This window comes from Anomaloglossus baeobatrachus, chromosome 3 (genome assembly GCF_048569485.1).
Source record: "Anomaloglossus baeobatrachus isolate aAnoBae1 chromosome 3, aAnoBae1.hap1, whole genome shotgun sequence".
NCBI lineage: Eukaryota > Metazoa > Chordata > Amphibia > Anura > Aromobatidae > Anomaloglossus > Anomaloglossus baeobatrachus.
Window position 1 is genome coordinate 231,553,555 of NC_134355.1, and position 23,435 is coordinate 231,576,989.

At 44.9% G+C, this 23,435-nt stretch overlaps 1 protein-coding gene across 2 annotated transcripts in view; it reads left to right on the top strand.

Annotated features, from left to right (window-relative positions):
• Positions 1 to 23,435, top strand: part of NUP133 (nucleoporin 133) — a 584,654-nt gene that overhangs the window by 402,778 nt on the left and 158,441 nt on the right. For both annotated transcript variants that reach the window (XM_075339754.1, XM_075339755.1), the window contains exons 15-18: positions 3,221 to 3,445; positions 10,106 to 10,228; positions 11,674 to 11,770; positions 11,878 to 12,120. In XM_075339754.1, the coding sequence (XP_075195869.1) occupies positions 3,221 to 3,445; positions 10,106 to 10,228; positions 11,674 to 11,770; positions 11,878 to 12,120 (688 nt within the window). The remainder of the gene's footprint in view (positions 1 to 3,220; positions 3,446 to 10,105; positions 10,229 to 11,673; positions 11,771 to 11,877; positions 12,121 to 23,435) is intronic.

Consider the following 23,435-nt stretch of genomic DNA (forward strand, 5'->3'; position numbering starts at 1 on the left):
AAAAAAAAAAAAGTAATTTCACTCTGAGATAGATAGATAAAGAGACAGAAGAATAGATAGAGGGATAGATAGACAGACAGAGGGATAGATAGATAGAAAGATAGAGGACAGATCGCTGCATTTCCTACCGTCGGCAGTGAGTTCACATTACCGGCCGTGGGAAATGACCGGTAATTACCTCTGCTGTCTCGCTGCGAGGCTGCATTCATTCAGCGCTGTGACAGTGTCAGTCGCGGCTGTATGTAAGCAGCGCTGGACCTGTGGATTACGCCATAGCTTTGTTTCGGGAGGGGTTAATAAAAGGGTGAACGAGGCTTGTTTGTTTTATTTAGAATAAAGTATTTTTCTGTGTGTGTTTATTCACTTTACTTACGGGTTGATCATGTCAGCTGTCACATAGACGCTGGCATGATCAAGCCTGGAGTTAATGGCGGCGATCCGCCACCATTAACCCCTTGTATTACCCTGACCGCCACTGCTACACGGTGGCAGGAAGAGCCGGGGACACACCGGTGCTGCCGCATAATGGATGCGACAGTCCCGGGGCAGCTGCGGCTGATATTTTCGGCTGTGGGAGGTGGGAGTGAGGCGGGGGACATTAACCCTGCCCCTCTCCCTCCCCAGCCTGAGAATACCGGGCCGCCGCTGTGTGCTTCCCTCGGCTGGAAGGTAAATATACAGCGGAGCCCACGTTCTTTGTTTTATATATTTCCGCTTGCTTTCTATGTGTGTTCTATGTGTCTGTGTTCTATATCTGTGATGTGTGTGTGTGTCTGTGATCTGTGTGTTTTACTCTCTGCTTTGCTTCCTCTTCCTGTAATGACATCACTTCCCTGCAAAAACCGCAGACAAGCGATATACATTACCGGAGGTAAACCGCGAAATACCGCAAATTCTGCGCGGTTCACTGCGTTTTCCTGCCTGCGTTATTCCCTGCGGGATTTCACGATTAACATTGGAAACATTGGAGTCAATGGAGTGAAATCCCGCAGCGACGTGCAGAAAAGAATTGACATGCAATTGTTTTTTGCTGCGGGAATCCCGCAGCAAAACATGCAGTTGTCAAATTCCGCCTAGTGCGCACAGGATTTTTTTTTCCCATAGGTTTTGCTGGTGATTCACTGCAGAGATGTTATGAACATTTTCGGCAGCGAAACATGCAGCAAATCCGCAAAAAAAAACGCGGTAAAATCCGGTAAGTGCGCACATAGCCTAAAGGTATAACTTTTTGCCCACAGTTCTTCCATGAAGACCACGTCTGCACAAACTTCTGAACAGTAAATGGAGATGTACCGGAGTCCCACTGGTTGCTGACCATTCTAAGCGGTTGGCGCTGCTGTTAATTTTGCTGAACACTGCATCTGCGGTTCTCAATATTATCACTTTCTTGGTGCTTCATAAAAGAGTTTGAACAGCACATCTGGTAACTAAAGTCGGCTTTGACAACTCTGCCTGGGAGAGAGACATTGCTGATGCAGTATACCTTTGTGTCTTTTTACTGTGCTAAGTCTTGTTATGGATGTAGGATGTGTGACATGAGACTGTATTCCACAAACTCATCTATGTAAGTAGAGTTTGGCCTTTTCTCACCCAGGTTTAAGCCTCCTGCACAGCTGTTTCTGTTTCACGTTATGATTTTCATATATAGGCTCAAATAGTCTGTTATAATTGGCTACTCATACAACTAACTATAATCCTACAACATTCCTGACTTTGTTGAAGTGTATCTAGTGGAATTAATGCTGTTTGGACGGCAAAGGTCAGTCACACCAAATATTGATATGATTTAGATTTCTCTTGTTTATTGATTTAGCATTTTGTTAATTGCTAAAAATAAACTTTTAACAGTTCTATTTTTCAAAGCATTCTCAATTTGCAGTATTCCACATTTAATGTGAATGTGTGTGTGTGTGTGTGTGTGTGTGTGTGTAATATACATATAGTGGTGTCGGAGTGTTAGTGTCTGCCCCCTTTCTGATGTCTTAATCTTTTGCATGTTTCTCACACTGAAATGTTTCAGATCACCAAACACATGTAAATATTAGAGTGAGATTTAACACAAGTAGACGCAAAATGCAGTTTATAAATGAGGGTCTTGGTGTCTTAAGTATTAAGGGAAAAAGAAAAAAAATCCAGACACAGTAATTGACATCTATTAGTCTAGAAAATCTTATAAAGCCATCTCTAAAGCTTTGGGACTGTAGCAAACCACCGTAAGAGCCATTATCTACAAATGGTGAAAACATGAAACAGTTGTGAACCTTCCCAGGAGTGGCTGGCTGACGAAAATTACCCTCTAGGAGTGCAGCAACTACACATCAAAGAGGTCACAAAAGACCCCACAACAACCTCCAAAGATCAGCAGGCCTATCTTGCCTGTTAATGTCCATGTTCATTATTCCACCATAAGAAAGAGACTGGACAAAAATTGACTTCATGGCAGAGTTCCAAGACGAAAACCACGGCTGAGCAAAAAGAGCATAAAGGCTTATCATGGTTTTGCCAGAAAACATCTTGATAATCCCCAACACTTTTGGGAGAATACTCCTGAAGAGACTGACGAGACAAAAGTTGAACTGTTTGGAGGGTTTATGTCCCATTACATTTGACGTAGAAGTAACCAGTATTTCAGAAGAGGAACAACATACCAACAGTAAAATGTGGTGGTAGTGTGATGGTCTGAAGCTGTTTTGTTGTTACCTGGAAGACTTGCTGTGGTAAATGGATCCATAAATGTTGCAGTCCACCAAAAAAAAAAAAATCCTGAAGGAGAATGTCTGACCATCTGTTCATAACCTTAAGCTGAAGTGCAGTTGGGTTATACAGCAGGACAGTGAAAATTCCTCAAGAGCATTGTAAAAGACTAGTGCCAGTTATCGATGCTTGATTGCAGTTATTTCTGCTAACCTAACTAGTTATTAGGTTTAGGGGGAAATTACTCTTTCAAACAAGGCCCTGTAGGATTGGATTTCTTTTTCCCTTAATAATGGACATTAATTTATAAACTGGATTTTGTGCTTACTTGTGTTACCTGTGTCTTATATTTAAATTTGTTAGGTGATCTGAAACATTTATGTGACAAACATGCAAAAGAATAAGAAATCAGGAAGGGGGCAAACACTATTTTACACCTTCTGATTCATAATTGATGCTGAATCTAAAGAACAAGTGAGAAACAATTTAATGTCTCTTTATGTGGTTTATATTTATTTACACTCAGGTTGGACTTTTTGATCGTTTAAGCACTTGTCAAGTAAGAGGATCAACTATGGCAAGTCGTCTATTGCTTTGTGAGCATGCAGAGAAATTATCCGCTGCAATAGTTCTGAAAAACCACCACACTAAGCTGCCGACACTAGTTAACTCTGTTATACAACTTGCATTAACCAAGAGGATGTGCTCAGTCCCCCACAATCTTACTCCTGCTGATGTGTACTTTAGAGAGGTATGCTGTACCTTATTCCAAATTGTATCATAAAATGTTCTTTTCAGATTTTATTTGTGTTTTCCTCCCACTCCCCCGAGACCCACTAAAAATGTAATTGGCTTGCTATGTGTCGACCCTAGTGTGTATATTTGGTTTTAGTTGGGAATACCTTCTTTTTTTTTTTTTTTTATTCTCCCCTCCCCCCTTCTAGCTTTGAAATATCATCGCTTTTACTGGGAGTTTAAAGTCTGCTTTTAATTTGCATCAAGCTCAAAAAAGAAACGCCGCAAAAATGCAATGTCTGAATATAACCTCAATAGCCAGGTCATCGCTCACCGTACTTCCACGTCGCCTATCACTGCAGTAGATGATATAGTATAGGGCAAGGATGTCAAACACAAATACACAGAGGGACAAAATTAAAAACTTGGATAATGATGCGGGCCAACCTAGTCACAAGACCCACATAGTACTTAATACAGAATAATGGGCACCACATAGTCCTCAATACAGAATAATGGCCACTACATAGTCTTCAATACAGATTAATGGGCTCCAAATAGTCCTCCATACAGAATAATGTGCCCCACATAGTTCTCTATATAGAAAAATGAGCCCCATATAGTCCTCCATACAAAGTTAGCATAGCAGGCACAATAAAATCAGCCCACTGGCCAGATTTGGCCCCCAGGTCAGAGCTTGACATGTGGTATATGGGGAAATAAAATTACACCCTCCGGTAGTCACTGCTAAATGTAATTTTAACATTTTACTACCTTTTGTGGACAAGTGATGTGTGACATGGTCAGACACATCCTGTTTAATTTATGAAGGAGGGACTCTGAAGCTCACTGGTCCTCCGTTCCCTCAGTGTCCTCTTAACTGCTTCTTGTAACCTGCAGGCACGTAGCCCTCGTGATTATTGCGGCCGGTGCAGGGCCGCTGCCGTGACCACTTTTCTTCAGGTCAAGGATTTACGGCGCAGAGGAGCTCTCTGTGCATCTTTACTAATGGCAGCCGCCGGCTAATCAGAGACCGGCAGCTGATGTCATACATCCTCATCAGCTACCGGCCTCTGATTGGCCGGCGAGTGCCATTGGTAAAGATGTGACGAGAGTTTCTCTACGCGGTGCTGAAAATCATTAATCTGAAGTAAAACGCTGACGGCAGCGGTCTTGTGTATCTGGCTGCAATGGTCATGGGGTCTGTGGGCTGTAGGAAGCAGCCTCAGGGGCCTCATGTTTCAGACCCCTGGTCTAGAGTATGAGTGTTTTTGTTGTACTTATGCAGCAGGCACAGTTTCACCTGCCCAACTATTTTGACCTGTGCATGCGCCATCAGCAGCACGTCCACGGAAGCAGCTAACAGAGACAGCTGGATGCTGCAGTGGGATAATGAAGTGGACATGCTCGCAATGGTCTTTGCGAATGTGCAAAGACCGCTTCAGGTTGGGAGGCATCCATGCCTATGTCCTGGACAGAGGATTGGCCCGCACTTAGCACAGTGGAAGCTGCATTGAGGTCACCCACAGACCATGATTGTGAACCCAGGTGTTCAACCCACCTAGTAGAGTGTTTGGATGGCATGTGCCTGAGCATACTAGTGGTGGTCAGTCTGATAGTGGTCTGGTCCCTACTGAACTTTGTACGTCACAGGTTGCAAATGACAGTTATTTTGCCTGCTGCACTTTGTTAAAAAAAAAAAAAGCGCCAGACTGGGGAACACTTAACCCTTGGCCAACAATCGCGCTGCATGTGCGTTCTCTCGAGAACAGTTTTCTACCTTCTCCCTGTAGCCCCCCTTCCCTATCCCCCACTGCCTTTTGCTGCCCAATGCGGTGCTGTAGATCCCTCCACCTCTGATCTGCTGTCCTCTCTACATGCCACCTTGATATTTTGGGACAGTGACTTAATCGTCTACCACTTGTAAAGAGCTCTTCGGAGTGTTCTAGTGTAGGGTCACTTGTCTCTTTAGACTCACCATGGTGGGAGGAAGGAGGATCAGGGTGAAAAATATGTGGCTCTGACTCTTCATTAGTCAGACTGGACCTTATGGAAGAAAGGGTGTCAGACTGGAAGCATTATCTGCCATCCAGGCCACAACCTGTTTTGGCTTCAACAGTGGTGTCCACGCCTCCCTGCAAAGTGAGACAGGAAGCTAGGTCTAGATGATAAGTGTGTTAGCTGTTCTCCCGCAGCAGGCCCAGTTTTCCCTCTCATGGCCACTGCCTCTGCGTGCACCACCATAAGCTGGATGTCCAATTCAACGTTTCTACCGCAGGTCTTGCACATTTTAAATTATGTACGCAGTAAAGAGTGGTAGTAGAGAATAAAATATATTTTTTACTTCGCAGTAGCAGGCTGTGTAAGACTACAATCCATGACTACAGACCCATAATACACAAGGCCTACTGCAGAATCTCACCTGACATTAATCGCAAACTAAAAGCGGTATTATTAGAGAATAGAATTCATTTTTTAGCTTGCAGCAGCACGTTGTGTAAGGCTAGAATCACTGCCTACAGGCTGATAATACACAATCCCTACTCCACCATCAACTTTCCCTACATTAAATACAGCTAAGAGCGAAATTATTGGAGAATAGATTACATTTTTGAGGTATCAGCAGCAAGGTCTGTAAGGCGAGAATCCCTTCCTACATGCCTCTAACACACTACCGCTGCTCCAGAAAATTGCTCTACACTAAAAAAACGGTGTTATTAGAGACTAGAATAGCTTTCAATTTGCCCTGAAAAGAACTGTTTGTTCACTGTTGTTGTTCACACCAGCTGTCCCTCCTTCAGTAGAAACTCTCCCTAGTCTCTACACTGTTTCCAGGTAGAGTGCGAAATGCCAAACATGGCATCTCTGGGTCTTATATTGGTCGGCCGCATAGCGACACTGGATCTATCACCATGATTAACAGGTAATCCCTTCATGTTTTCTAGCTGAAAAGCCAGAGAACATGTGGGGCGGGGATCCAAGCATGATGCCAGAGTATCAGAGTGCTTGATAGAGTATTGAGCGTCTTGAGCACAGTAATGCTCGATCGAGTACCGAGCATGTCCGCCCGTCATTAGTGGGGAGTTCTCGTTCAATAGAAGTTTTCAAACAGAGGGATGGTTTAGTGAATCCTGCACTCAGCAGGGGCTCTGAAATGATGACTCTGGAGGTCCCTTCCAAATGTATCATTCTATTATTCTAATATATCTTATCAGAGAAATCTGCTTCGTTTGCTTGGATTGATCTGTCACTCTCAATTCATAGTTGCAATATGCCTTCTTTGAATTCAGATTTTCTCGGTACTGAGGTATGAAATGACTGTGGTTAATATATGGAGAGGGGACCAGAGAAGCTGTAAGGCTATGTTTACACAGGGCTTTTTCGTAAGTTTTTTCCTGACCAAAACCTCATCTTGTTGCAGGAAATCTCCATTGAGTCCATTGAGTTTTTGGTGCATTTATAGTGTTTTTGGTGCGTTTTTAGTGGCATTTTTTCTACAAAATGGGTTGTGTCAATGAAAAAAAACTTTGCAAAGAATTGACATGCTCATTCTTTGAAATCTGCAGCAAAAACGCATTTGGTGGACAAAACAGTCAGGAAAAAATCTGCAGGTTTTTGTGTGCACATGAGATTTCAGAAATCTCTTAGACTTTGCTGGGACTGTAAAAAGCAGCTTTTTATTAGCATGGATTTGCTTAAAAACAAGTCAAATCTGCAGCTAAAAAACGCACCAAATACCGTATTTTTCGGACTATAAGACGCACCGGACTATAAGACACACCCTTGTTTTAGAGGAGGAAAATAGGAAAATAAAACTTTAAGCAAAAAATATGTGGTCATGACACACTGTTATGGGGCGAGGATCTGCTGCTGACACTATTATGGGGTAATGTCCCCAAATTCTCTACTAAGGTACCCCATCCTGGTAATGATCCTCCTGCCTTGTATATGATCCTGCTATAAACCCCCATCCTGCTCATATACCCCCATCCTGCTTATATACCAGCATCCTGCTCATATTCCCCCATCCTGTTCATATACCCCCATCCTATTGATATACCCCCCCATCCATCCTGCTCATATTCCCCCATCCATCCTGTTCATATACCCCCATCCTGTTCATATACCCCCATCCATCCTGATCATATACCCCCATCCATCCTGCTCATATACTCCCATCCTGTTCATATACCCCCATCCTGTTCATATACCCCCCATCCATCCTGCTCATATACTCCCATCCTGTTCATATACCCCCATCCTGTTCATATACCCCCATCCTGTTCATATACCCCCATCCTGTTCATATACCCCCATCCATCCTGTTCATATACCCCCCATCAATCCTGTTCATATACCCCCCATCCATCCTGTTCATATACCCCCATCCTGTTCATATACCCCCCATCCATCCTGTTCATATACCCCCCATCCATCCTGTTCATATACCCCATCTTGTTCATATACCCCCATCCTGTTCATATACCCCCATCCTGTTCATATACCCCCATTCATCCTGTTCATATACCCCCCATCAATCCTGTTCATATACCCCCCATCCATCCTGTTCATATACCCCCATCCTGTTCATATACCCCCCATCCATCCTGTTCATATACCCCCCATCCATCCTGTTCATATACTGCCATCCTGTTCATATACCCCATCTTGTTCATATACCCCCATCCTGTTCATATACCCCCATCCTGTTCATATACCCCCATCCTGTTCATATACCCCCATCCTGTTCATATACCCCCATCCTGTTCATATACCCCCATCCTGTTCATATACCCCCATCCTGTTCATATACCCCCCATCCATCCTGCTCATATACTCCCATCCTGTTCATATACCCCCATCCTGTTCATATACCCCCCATCCATCCTGCTCATATACTCCCATCCTGTTCATATACCCCCATCCTGTTCATATACCCCCCATCCATCCTGTTCATATACCCCCCATCCATCCTGTTCATATACCCCCATCCTGTTCATATACCCCCCATCCATCCTGTTCATATACCCCCCATCCATCCTGTTCATATACTGCCATCCTGTTCATATACCCCCCATCCATCCTGTTCATATACCCCCCATCCATCCTGTTCATATACTGCCATCCTGTTCATATACCCCATCCTGTTCATATACCCCCATCCTGTTCATATACCCCCATCCTGTTCATATACCACCCATCCTGTTCATATACCCCCTATCCATCCTGCTCATATACTCCCATCCTGTTCATATACCCCCATCCTGTTCATATACCCCCCCATCCATCCTGCTCATATACTCCCATCCTGTTCATATACCCCCATCCTGTTCATATACCCCCCATCCATCCTGCTCATATACTCCCATCCTGTTCATATACCCCCATCCTGTTCATATACCCCCCATCCATCCTGTTCATATACCCCCCATCCATCCTGTTCATATACCCCCCATCCATCCTGTTCATATACTGCCATCCTGTTCATATACCCCATCCTGTTCATATACCCCCATCCTGTTCATATACCCCCATCCTGTTCATATACCACCCATCCTGTTCATATACCCCCCATCCATCCTGCTCATATACTCCCATCCTGTTCATATACCCCCAATCCTGTTCATATACCCCCCATCCATCCTGCTCATATACTGCCATCCTGTTCATATACCCCATCCTGTTCATATACCCCCATCCTGCTATATGCCCCCATCGTGCTCATATACCATCCTGGTATATGGCCTGTATCCTATAGCACAGAGAAAAAAAAACAAACGTTTATACTCACCTTTTCCTCACTCCCTGCAGCCGATCATCTTCCTCTCTGCACCACTGACCTGTATGTGTGTGTGTGTGTGTGTGTGTGTGTGTGTGTGTGTGTGTGTGTAGCCGTTCCCCTGCAGCACGCGATGTCTTCCTGTCTGTGCCGATCAGCTGATCAGCACAGATCAGCTGATCGGCACAGACAGGAAGACATCGCGTGGTGCAGGGGGACGGCTACACACACTGGGACGGGTGAGTACACTGATTCACTGCACCCCGCGCTGATGATGACATGTCAGCGCGGGGGGCAGTGAATACAGCCGCACATGATCACTCCAGGCTGTAATTGCCAGAGGTGATCATGCGGACCGGCTCTTTACTATGCACGCGTCCCCGCTCGTCCTCCCGCCCACCTGTCAGCGCCGGCTTCTGCGCTGAGAAATGGGCGGGAGGATGGGTGTGCATATGTAATGAGCGGGCCCACGTGGTCACAGCAGGCTGCTATAGCCTGCTCGTGCCCCCGATGACCCGCTCCACCGCAGCACCTCATTCCCCGCAGCCACAGTCAGACCATAAGACACACCCCCAACTTTCCACCAACATTTGGGGGAAAAAAGTGCGTCTTATGGTCCGAAAAATACGGTACTTACTAAAAAAAGCCCTGTGTGCACATACCCTAATACAGATGAAGATGGTTTAAGGTGGAGTTCACATCCAGCTGAGCTAAATTGTGTAAGACATTTTGCTGCAGATCAGAGTTTGATTTTTATTGTACTTTAATCAAATGCATTTGGCTTCTAAAGGTGATTATGCAGATACTGTTTTTACATTTATTTTTTTTATTGCTCCAAGTCTTTACACAAGCACTGTATACAAAACCAGAAGAAAATGCATGTTTTCCTCTATTTAGGTATCGCAGATGGATATAATTTTTGAATGCCTTATTGACACAGAAGAAACAGATTTACAGTCTACCTCCATGGATTCTGTTGAGTGGGCTAATGTAGTTGTTGACGTTAACATGATTTTGAAGGTAACGGATGCACTATTACTGGCTGCATTACATACTGTATTTTTCGGACTATAAGACGCACCGGACCATAAGACCCACCCTGGTTTTAGAGAAGGAAAAAATAAAATTTTAAGCAAAAAATGTGGTCATGACACACTGTTATGGGGCGAGGATCTGCTGCTGACACTATTATGGGGGTTATATCACCAAATTCTCTACTAAGGTACCCCATCCTGGTAATGATCCTCCTGCCTTGTGTATATATTTATGTCCCTCATCCTGGTATAGCCCCATCTTGCTATATACTGCATCCTGGTATGTGCTCCCATCCTGCTATATACCGCCATCATTCTGCTCATATACCGCCATCATCCTGCTCATATACCCCCATCATCCTGCTCAAATACCCCCATCATCCTGCTCAAATACCCCCATCATCCTGCTATATGCCATCATCCTGTTCATATACTCCCATCATCCTGGTATATGGCCCCATCATCCTGCTCATATACCCCCATCATCCTGCTATATGCCATCATCCTGTTCATATACTCCCATCATCCTGGTATATGGCCCCATCCTGCTCATATACCCCCATCATCCTACTATATGCCATCATCCTGTTCATATACCCCATCATCCTGCTCATATACCCCCATCCTGTGGCACTCACAAAAAATAAACGTTTACACTCACCTTTCCTCGTTCCACGCAGCGTCGCTCCTCCTCCTGTCTGTGCCGGCAGTGCTGTGTTGAGCCGGCCACGTTCCCTGCAGCAGTGCGATGTATTGTCCTCCAGTCTGCCGGCGCGGCTGTGAAGACACACATGCGCAAAGCGATGACGTCATCGCTGTGACCACCGCTAGTCTCCAGTCCACACAGCGCGGCAGGCAGACTGGAGGACATCGCGATGCTGCAGGGGAACGGTGAGTACATTTATTCACTGCACCCCGCGCTGATGATGATGCGCGGGGAGCTGTGAATACAGCCGAGCATGATCACTCCAGGCTGTAGTTGCCAGGGGTGATCACGGTCGGCTGTTAATTATGCGTGGGAGGATGGGCGTGCATATGTAATGAGCAGGCCCACGTGGTCACGGCAGGCTCTGCTGCTGCCTGCTCGTGCCCCCGATGACCCGCTCCACCGCAGCACCCTCATTCCCCTTAGCCATGCCCTACATTCAGACCATTAGATGCACCCCCCACTTTCCCCCAACATTTGGGGGGAAAAAGTACGTCTTATGGTCCAAAAAATACGATAAGTTTTTGTATTTTTTGGGTGAACTTCTTTGCTGAATATACTAGGGAATTGTAAACTAGAATATTTAATTTTATGTCCATACTGTAATATATTATATATTGTGATGGCTTCAGAACCTCCCTGAAAAGCAATGTCTGAAAGAAAAGAAAAACTGTACCATGTATTTAACTTAAAAACTCTTGTTAACTTTTTTTTCTACTTTATAGGATATGCTGCATGCAGCATGTCAGTACAGGCAAAATAAAGCTTCTCTCTATAAAAGTGAATGCAAAGATAAAGAACCAGAATATATACCCTGGACCGGTATGTGCAACTTATTGTGGTTTGTTGATGATAAAAGAACAGCACATTATTTTTTCTTTCATTGATTTATTGATTTCATTGTGCAATGTACCTTCTTGTATCTACAGCTTCTAGTGGAATCCGTACTGTGATTACAAGTCAGCATGGCATTATTCTGAAGAAAGTCTACCCTCAAGCTGATTCCAGATTACGTGGTGACCTAATAGAACAGCTGGTGGCACTGCTAAATTATTTCCTTGATGATTATGTTACGCAATTGAAATCTGTTGATCGACCAACTGATCAAGAAAGATACAGCATTTTGGAAACTGAATATGCTCAAAAAAGATCCAAGCTTTTGGCTCCATTGCGTAAGTGAAAAATGGATTTTGGATTGCTCTGTAATGTCTGATGCGGTTTGTGCAATTGTGGCCAAAACACTGGCTTACAAAATTTTACTTTTTTTTTGGCAAATGCATTAAATAGGCATTTTAACATCGTAATTTGTCCCCTGATTCCAATTGTGATGTCAGAATTTTTAATTGTGCAAGGAATTTGAGTAACACACATTTAAGTTTTGGAATATTTTTTATTTTTAACAGAAATCTATTATATAAAGCTGAGTATATGTATGTGTGTGTGTCCGCTAAAGAAATCCGCATCGTTGCATGTACAATCACAAAAGTTTGCACAGGGAACGTCATAGACTATGTTTTGAGGGGAAATTTTAACCCCATGCTTTACAGTTTTTCGCCAAAAAGCTGCCTCCATTAAAGTCAATGGCGCTGGGAGCCACAATACAGCCGCGCCCTAGAATGGAATGTTGGCTTGTCACAATGCAGCCAGGGAAAGAGGCGGGAACAGGGAGAGGGGGAGCGAGAGAGACAGGGACACACAGGGGGAGAGCGACAGGAACAGACAGAGGGAGAGAGAGAGATAGATACAGGGAAAGGCAGAAAGTGGGAGAGAGACAGTTACTATCCCGGGCAATGCCGGGTACTACAGCTAGTTTAACCTCTTAATGACCCATGGACGTACTGGGTACGTCATGGATCGTGTGCGGCTAGGCACACGATCCGCGCACATACCAGCTGATTTCAACAGATGACATGTGTGCCTGCTAGTCGCGAGTAGAATCACTTCCACCCGCAACTATTAACCCCTTACATCTCGCTGCCAAAATCTGGCAGCGAGATGTATATGCGCGTTGCCATTATGCTGACTTACCCCGCCCCCATCGGAAGTCACGTGACATGATCGGTTGTGCCATGGTAGCACAGGGTCATTTGATGACGCCTGTAGCTAACATGAGTCACTTGCTCTCAATGTTGGAACACTGCCGGCATTGAAAGTAAAGCAGCATATCTGCAGATCTAAGCTCTGTAGCTGTGATCTGGAGATATGACAGAGCGATCAGATTGCTGATCGTTATAGCCCCCTAGGAGGACTAGTAAAATTAAAAAAAAATTAAAAAAAGTTTTAAAAAATAAAAAACCTTGAAAGTTCTAATCACCCATCATCATCAATGGGGAAGACCTCATTGAAAATTAAAGGGTTAAAAAAATAAAAAATATACACATTTGTTATCGCCAAGTTCAGAAATGCCTGATCTATCAAAATATAAAATCAATTAATCTGATTGGTAAATGGCGTAGCGGCAAAAAAAATCTAAATGCCAAAATTACGTTTTTTGGTCGCCACAAATTTTGTGCGAAATGCAATAACAGGCGATCAAAACGTAGCATCTGCGCAAAAATAGTACCGTTTAAAACTGCAGCTTGAGACGCAAAAAGTAAGCCATCACTGAGCCATAGATCCCGAAAAATGAGAATGTTACGGGTCACGGAAAATGGCGCAAAACGTGCGCCACTTTTTTCAGACAAACGTCTGGTTTTTTTTAAACCCGTTAGATAAAAGTAAACCTATACATGTTTGGTGTCTACGAACTCGCATCGACCATACAGTTTTACCATATAGTGAACACAGTGAATAAAATATCTCAAAAACAATAGTGCTATCGCACTTTTTTTGCAATTTTTCCACATTTCAGTTAAAAGCACAGCTCGTTCTGCAAAAAATAAGCCCTCACATGACCATATTGACTGAAAAATAAAAAAGTGACGTCTCTCAGAAGAAGAATGGTGAAAAAAAAACAACAAGAAAGCGAAAAATAGGCTGGTCGTGAAGGGGTTAAAACAGCAGCGTTAAATGCATGCGTTCTGCTTCCTCATAAAAGTCTGAGAAGTCGGCAAATTCCATACTCATGTTGCTTTTTTAAACGCAACGTTTTGGATGCCAAATATTTGAAAAAATCGATGCGTTTAAAAAAGCAGCATGTCACTTCTTTTGTGCGTTTTGGTTGCATTTCCACCCATTGAAATCAATGAGGTGTGTCAAAACGCAAACAAAATGCGCTTGCACTGCATTTTTGTTGCGTTCTGCATGCTTTTTTGACAAACAGAACGCAGGTCTTTTGGTCTCTGTCTGTGTCGGTCTCTCTCTGTCGGTTGCTCTCTCTCTGTCTTTTTGTCCCCCCCTTCCCTTCCTCGTACTCACCAATCACTGACCGATCACTGGTGCAGCGCTGCACGGCTGTCACAAAGATCCTACTTTTGAAAATGCCGGCCGCTCATTATTCCATCTCGTATTCACTGCTTCTACCGCCCACCAGCGCCTATGATTGGTTGCATTCAGATGAGCCACCACTCTGGTTGCAGTGAGACAGCTGTCAATCACAGCCACCAGTGGGCCGGTCTATGTAGTGCATTAAAATAAATGGGGAAAAAACGGCGTGCTGTCCCCCCCCCCCCCCAAGTTCGTCGAACGTTCGACAAACCCCTTCGAACCCCATTGAAAACAATGGCAGGCAAACACATACAAACACATAGAAAACACCTTTTAAGGTGTCCAAAAGGTGACAAACAACTCAGAAGACACCACAAACACAAGTACATATACTCATGCTGAAACAAAAGAGCTGGACGAGTAAAAGGAGGAGAAGACACAGATATAGGCATGTCATGCCCTTCTAAAATCATGTAAAACACAGCAAGGGGACTCCAACCAGAGTCTCAATTTTTTCCAAAAATTGGGCCACAGACACCACTTAAGTGGCATCAATTGTCCCACAGTTGCAAACTTAACATGTTGATTTGCATGAAGCACAATCAAAAATCCACAAGCCTTTACTTTTCCCAGGATGACACAGGGGTAGAAATGTCCTTGCGGATCCATGACTTGTTTATCTTGATGAACGTTAGTGTGTCCACATTGTCACTGGACAGACGCGTGCGCTTATCTGTCAGCACACACCCAGCAGCACTGAAGACGCGTTCCGAGAGAACGCTGGCTGCGGGACATGACAAGATCTCCAAGGCGTAAGTCGAGCTCAGGCCAATTTTCCAGATTGGAAGCCAGAAATGAGCAAGGCTCCAGTTGCAGAGTCATGGCATCGATATTCACTTGGAGATACTCCTGTATCATCCTCTCCAGGCGTTGACTGTGTCAGACTTCTTGTGTCTTGTGGCCTTGCAAAAGATGGTCTAAAAAATTCATGAAGCGATTCCATAAAATTGCTGTTACCACCAGATACGGTGTTACTGGTACGGTTTGAGTGATGATTACTCGACAGTCCCATGGTTGCCAAGTTAGAACTGTGAGATTCACTCTGTGCACCACTGGTGTTTAGTGGAAAAGCCGAGCTAAGATTGCGTAACAGCTTCTAGTGATACTCCTGCATACGTGCATCCCTTTCTATGGCAGGAATTATTTCACCAAATTTTGACTTGTACCGGGGATCTAAGAATGTGGTAACCCAGTAGTCAGCATTACTTCTAATTCTGACAATCCGAGGGTCATGTAGGTAGTGCAGCAATAAGGCGCTCATGTGTTTTGCGCATCCAGAAGGACCAAGTCCTTGCTGTGTTGGTGGCGGCAAGGTGAGAATCATGCTTCCTTCCTCTACCCTCTCCCCCAACCTCGCACAACAGAAATGTGATCAAGGTCTCCCTCATCTGCTGAGTCTTCCATGCCCATCGCCAGTTCGTCCTCCATTTCTTCCTGTGTTCCTGCACCTTCCTCAACAGTTTGGCTGCTACCATGAGCCCTTGTTAATCCCTCTCCCCCACCGTCCCCTGCCTGCCGCCTTGGTGCTGCTGACTGTCTGGACCTTGTAGATCTTGGTATCCCTTCCGCATATGAATCCTCCTGTACTTCCTCCCCTTCCTCTTGTCCCACCACCTGACTCTGAATACTGTGTTAGTGTGCTCCAGCATGTAAATGACTGGAATTGTCATGCTGATAATGTCATTGTCAGCGCAAAACATCTTCATCGTCATGTCGAAACTGTGCAGAAGAGTGCATAGGTCCTTGATCTGAGAACCACTACAGCAGCATGATCTTCCCCACCTCTGGATCTAGTTGGCCCAGGCTAAACGTCCTAACATATTGCACCAGGGCTCTGCGGTGCTGCCACAGTCGCTGCAACATGTAGAGAGTCCAATTCCAGCATATCGGCACATCGCATTTCAGGCGGTGAACTGGCAGGCCGAAAGACTTCTGGAGCGATGCAAGTCATTCAGCTGCGGCGTGTGAACGGCGGAAGTGAGCACATAGTGACCGTGCCCTGTGCAGAAGCCCATCTAGGCCGGGATAGAGGTTTAAAAGTTGCTGGACAGCAAGGTTCAACCCGTGAGCCTTACAAGGCACGTGTGTCACATTGCCCCGGCGAAGGGCCGCACCCAGGTTTGCAGCATTGTCGCACACGGCCTTCCCTGGCTGCAGGTTGAGTGGAGACAAGCATTGACGAAACTCTGTCTCCAGAGCTGACCACAACTGGTCAGCTGTGTGACACACATTTCCCAGACATTTCAACTTAAAGACCGCCTGATGCCGTTGAGCTCTGCTGCCAGCATAGTAAGGAGGTGTGCGGGATTCCTTGTGCGCAGTTACAATGTGGGTGGCCTGACCAGACAGGCTTTGGGCAGAGGTGGAGGACCCAGACGAGGTGGAAGAGGCAGAAGCAGTTGAGGAACGTCTACATACAGAGGATTGACGCACAACTCGTGGAGACGGCAAGACTTGTACAGCAGACCCTTCTCCCTTCTCTCACCATAGTTACCCAGTGCCCAATCAGTGACATGCAACACCCCTGTCCATGCTTACTGGTCCAAGTATCGGTGGTGAAATGCACCCGTTCACACACAGAGTTTCTCAAGGAAGCGGTGATGTTGTTTGCGACATGCTGGTGTAGCGCAGGCACACCTTTCTTAGAGAAGTAGTGGCGACTGGGCATCTGATACTGGGGCACTGCGACGGACATAAGGTCTCGAAAATCCTGTGTGTCCACCAGGCAGAAAGGCAGCATTTCTGTAGCCAACAGCTTGCAGATGGTGAAAGTCAACCTCTTAGCTTTGTCATGGCTAGGAGGAAATGGTCTTTTACTTGTCCACATCTGAGGGACCGAGGGCTGGCTGCTGTGCTGAGACGGCATTGAGTAGGGTGTCCCTGGAAAACTGCTGGTCTGTGAGAAAAGTGCAGGCAGAGACATAATGTTGCCTTCATCCAAAGGTGGTGCTCTCGATGTCTCAGAGAGCTCCACACCAGCAGCTGTTTCCACTTCTAAAACAACTGACAACCTGCCAATCACACTGCCTGTTGCAGGTAAAGAGCCGGAAGGTCTGCATCCAAAAGCATGTGTGACTGCTGTCCCCACAGTCACAGAGGATGAAGAGCACACTGATGCACTTGAAGGGGCAGACGGTGGTTGGCCCGCTCCGCTAGGCCGCATTGTAGCACAGTGAGCTTCCCACTGCGACTTATGCTTCATATCCATGTGACGGTTCATGGACGAAGTATTCAAACTACTGAGTTTTTGGCCTCTAGTTAGACATTGGTGACAAATCTTACAGATGACATGAGTTGGGTGATCCTTTGCGATGTCAAAAAAGGACCAGGCAAGGCTTAGAGCCCATGCGACCTGCAGAGCCAGCACGACTTGTGCTCAGAGGCAGAGTTGTGGCTGAGGATGCAGTTGTTGATGTGCTTCCAGTACTCCGTCACTGTCCAGGAAGACGCAACCTAACCTTGTCGTCAGTAACCTCCTCCTCCACCTCCTCTGCTGACCTCATCAAGTGCCTGACTGTGGGTTTGACAATAAGTGGGATCTACAACCTCATCATCACCCTGTGTGTTTGCACTCCCCTCTTCCTCCGAGCCAACCTTTTCCTGCCCTGACCGAATACTTAAGTTGTCATTCCAATCAGGTATCTGAGTCTCATCGTCATCAACATGTTCCTCATTGTCTCCACCAAGAGGAGTTACAGTTTGGGAATGAGGGTCTACATTATGCTCTGAACCTTCTTCATCTGGGCCTGGATCCGACTCACAAAGCTTCTGGGCATCAGTGCAGATCATTTCCTTGTCTGGACTCGCTGCAGCTTTGGAGCAGACCTCTGATTCCCAGGCTATAGTGTGACTGAAGAGCTCTGCAGACTCAACCATCTTTGTTACCCCCATACTCTGCAGGGCGGGTGGAGACTTGAGAGCTGGTAGAAAGCAAGTGCAATTGGGGTGACAACTCAGAGGACTGGAGTCTTTGGGAGGTTGAAGTGGAGGAGAGGCCACTTGATGGAGCACTTGAGATCCATTCAAGCATCTGCTGTTTTTGTGCCTCATCTACCGTTGGTAGCAATGCTCGTTTCCGTAACAAAGGGATCATATCAGACTGTCCACGGAAAGTAGTAGACATCTTACTTTGGCTGGAAGATGGTCTTTCTTCAGCAGATGTTACTGTTGCTTTACCACCTACCCCACGGACACAAACTTTTTTTTCCCTTTCCAACACGCCTGTTCCCCTTTCCACCAGCATCTGGCCTTTTGCCACTCATTTTGTTCGTGAACAAATTGGATACTGTTTGTTGCAGTTAAAAATTGCATAGCAGAAATGTAGAGGTGGTGTAGAATGCAGAGGTGGTGTAGCTTTCTTGTCAGCAGAGGAACGTCACTGACTATCCCAGACAATGATACTATGCCCCAAGGAATTGCCTGAGCTGATTTAGACAGAGGCTGTGAAAAACCCTTGCACAGCGCTGGCACAGACCTGCCTAGGAAAAATGGCTATGAACTGCTCTAATCTAACCCTGACAAGGGCTGAAATTAAAACTACTCCCTAAACCGATGTCTTGTCACTGAGATAATGGCGGCGATGGGGAAAATGGGCGAGTCTTATAGGGCAAGGACATGTGACATGCACAGCCAATGAAACATGCCCTTGCTTGTCTGTCAAAAATCCACTTTGCTGTATGTGTGTCTGTGAGTGACTGACAGCTTGGCCCACCCCACTGTACGCACGGTTAGGAAAAAAAAATGGCAATTGCCATTCTTTCAGCACTCAGCAGCACTGATCTAAACCCCGTCCCCCCCGCACACTATACGCTGAATTTTGATATGATTATTAACAGTGACTGACCGTATTACAGTAAAAAGCCAGCTAGTAACTAGCTATGCTTTTGGTGATCGAACCGTTATCGAACGGTAACTCGAACGGTCGAACATGAAGCAAATCGTTAGAGTTCGTCGAACGACTTGAACACCGCCCAAAACAACTTGAATTTGAAATTTGCGAATGGTTCACTTCGAACACCGCTCATCTCTATTTGAGTAAGAGATGCAGTTTGATACATCATTTGGAGACAAAAGTTTCAGTATCACAATAAAGAGAAAAAGGAGGCTCTCACCGGTTTTGTAGAAATTTCAGATGTTGCATTTATTCAGGCATAGGGGGAGGGTGCTTTGATAGCGTGCACACAGACTATGGCCGTTTCACACCGATTACCGATGCTGCAACGTCTGAAATTTCTACAAAACCGGTGAGTGCCTCCTTTTTCTCTTAATTGTTGTATCATCACGGCTCTGCAACTTTGGAGTTAACCTCGGTCAGTAGATCCAAGCTCGGGCTCACATAGGACACCTGAATAGGTGTAACAAAGTGGTAGACTGAATTATTTACCTTTGCCGGAGGCTGTATGAATTTGATTTGTTCGTCTAATCACAAAGAATAGTGCCCAGTGTTCTTCCTCACTGGATGGAAAAAGTTTCAGTACAACCTTTTTTTTAATCATTTCTTCTTAGCTGCTCCTAGGATCTTCGGCCCAGTGGGCAGTCCTAACAGTGACCTTATCTCTGCATACACATTTATACAGAGGCAGCTGTCAATCACGGATATGACCAAATGTTATACTGAAACTACTGGACCAAATGTTATACTGAATATTTAATCTATTGATCTGCTCAAATCCCCCTGTTCTGTCATAACTGCAGATTGGATGACATTTTCATGGTGGCATGTCCCCTTTAACTTCTTAATGACGGAGCCAATTTTGACCTTAATGACCAGGCCAAATTTTAGAAATCAGACCAGTGTCACTATGGGGTTATAACTCTGGAACGCTTCAACAGATCCCGGTGATTCTGAGATTATTTTTTTTTTACATTTTGTACTTAAATGTTAGTGGTAAAATTTAGGCCAAATTTATTTCCGATTATTTGTGACAATGTCGGAAAGTTGGCGAAAATTTAGAATATGTGCCAGTTTTCAAACTTTAAAATTTTATGCCCTTAAACCAGAAACTTATGTCACACAAAATAGTTAAAAAAAAAAAATAACATCTCCCACATGTCTACATCAGCACCATTTTTAAAACATATTTTTTTTTTGTTATCAAGTTAGAAGGGTTCAAAGTTTTTGAACAATTTCTCATTTTTCAAACAAAATTTACAAGACCATGTTTTTAGGGACCACATCTTATTGTTACTTGTATACAGCAGCACATGAAACCTGTGAGTGATTCACTGACACAGTCTGTAAGACCCAGACCCTGCTTATAGCTGAATCTTACAGGCCACTGTACCCTGGGGTCACTCGAGTGACCCTAGGGTACCATGGCAGTGATCGGGACCTGCAATTATAATGATGAGGGGCCAATTTTGCCATTTAACCTCTTAAGTACTGCTGTTGTGATTGATAGCGATGTTGAAGGGATTAATTGGCCCCAATTAGTTCCAAAACCGTTCGGGGCCAATGCCTGTCAACTGTCAGGTACAGCTGTTACCCGTGGGAATATCATCCTGTGTGAATATACCCTGTGTCAGCAGGGGTGTCAGCAGTTGTTAAAGGAGTTGTCCGACATAAACTCAAAAATGTTTGGTAAGGTAATCTGTGCTGTATTGTCATATAAAACACCCCTACATTGTTATTTTTTGTTTTCTAACTTTTGTTCCTCTTAAATTATCCATTTATTCTCTGCAGCTCTTTGTTTACATTCAGCTCCAGCAAACATGACCCCTTCCTGTGCTAAACCTGACAGTCAGAGCTGGCACCGCCCAGCCTCAGTGTCCAGCCCCGCCCCCTGCCAGCCACGCCCTCTGCACACACATTCCCTGTCAGTATTCTGCCACAGCACCTGACCTGTTATCACTCTAGCATTGGAAAAAACAGCCTACACATCGTGCTCTGCACCCGCCACACACACATCGGGCTCTGCACCCCACACACACAGGGCTCTGGACCCCACACACACACAGGGCTCTGCACCCCACACACACACACAGGACTCTGCACACCACAAACACATCAGGCTCTGCACCCCACACACACATCAGGCTCTGCACCCCACACACACATCAGGCTCTGCACCCCCACACACACATCTGGCTCTGCACCCCCCACACACATCTGGCTCTGTACCCCACACACACACATCTGGCTCTGTACCCCACACACACACACAGGGCTCTGCACCCCACACACACATCGGGCTCTGCACACCACACACACACACAGGGGTCTGCACCCCATCAAATTGGGCTCTTTACCCCACACCACATCGGGCTCTGCACCCATCACAACACCCAATGTGCTCTGTACTGACTCCTCCCCCCCCTCTGTGATGCCGATACATTTCAATGTGCGATCCTGCGCAGGGGGTGGCGGTGACACCGCGGCAGCCAATGCCAGGCCCCTCCCCCAGGTCACGAACCCCACAGCAGTGCCGGGGGAGGTTGCGGGGAGAGTACGGGTGCGGGGGAATGTGTGGGAGGGTGCAGGAAAGGGGGGCGGGGACTCCACACACTGTACCCACCCAGCAGGGCGGCAACATGCTGTTCTCTGATTTGCATGTCAACATGGTCCTACCCATGTTGACATGAAATGACCGGAAGCAGCAAAATCGCGGCAGGAGCGGACACATGACCACTCTGAGCCTGGGGAGAGGGGCTGACAGCAGGGCAGGTAAGTGGTCACTATCTACTTACCTGCCCCAATGTAGCTCCATAGTCAAATTACAAAAAAAGGCAAAATGAGCCGGATAACCCCTTTAAGAGAATAAAGATTGGGCTCACTGAAGTTCGGTGTACCTAATTTATTAAGAGGCATACACAACTTAATTAATTGGGCACATATCTTTGCTGGCATGTGCTGCCACCCAAAATGTAGTTCAGTCAGAAACTAAAGTACATTCCTGGGGTAAGTTACACCACTAAAGAATTATGGTGTAAACACCTTAATGAATCAGGGCCTACATATTTATCATTTAAAATTTAACTCCTTACCAACATAAGACATAATGGTATGTCATGTGTCTGCTCCCAGTCTGCCTATCTCAGGTTCAATTGCCTTTGTTTGACAGCAAAACAATGAAATTAAAAAAACATACTGTACATATATTTTTAATATATGGAAAAAATTAAACACAGATTTGAATCATTCTCGTTTTCCATTATTAAAAATAAATTAAAAAAAAGTCCATGTTGTATCGTTAAGTCATTCAATGTCCAACCTATCAAAATTTTAAATCAACCCGATCTGTAAACACTATCATGAGAAGAAAAGGCAACATTTCCACTTAACAGAAAATAAATATTTATTATATATACACGTGTGTTTGAAAGCTGTAAAAATATAAGCCAAAAAGAAAAGGCTGATTTGCACTTTTTTTGCAATTTCGCCGCGTTTCAATTTTTTTTCCTCACTGTCCAATACATTAAATGATAAAATGTAAAGTGTCATTCAAAAGTACAACTTGTCCTGCAAAAAAGCAAGCCCCTGTATGGTTATGTCTCTTGGAAAAAGTGGAGGGAAAAAAAATCAGAAATGCAAATACTGAAAATCATCTGGTTAAGAAAAGGTTAGAAATGTAAATGCTTATAATTGTACTTCCGTAACCATAGACATATCTGACTAAAAATCTAAAAACTTTGAAGCAGCAAACTTTGTGTAAAAGGATTTTTATTTCAAGCAAGATTATTTTCAGGACACTTGAACCTCTTGAGCAAAAAGTACAGATTCTCCAAAAACGTTTATTTTTTGGGTCCACTCGTCTCCAGCGGGACCTGAAGATTACATTATACACACCTGTGGATTCTCTAGCCGTCTGCATCCTGGGTATTGAAGAGCCATACTGTATATCTAATTCATGACTGTGGAGTTGGTAAACAAACCTCCGACTCCTCAATTTCCCTGATTCCGACTTCCTCATACATGGCTTGTGTTTCTGATAAATTTACTGTAGTAAAATGGTAACATCAGGCGTTTAATCATTATTGTGATGCAATAATCAAGCTGTTTAGATGGAACATAAAATAGATTTATTGGAATACAAGTTTAGAACACAAAAAACTGTAATAAATT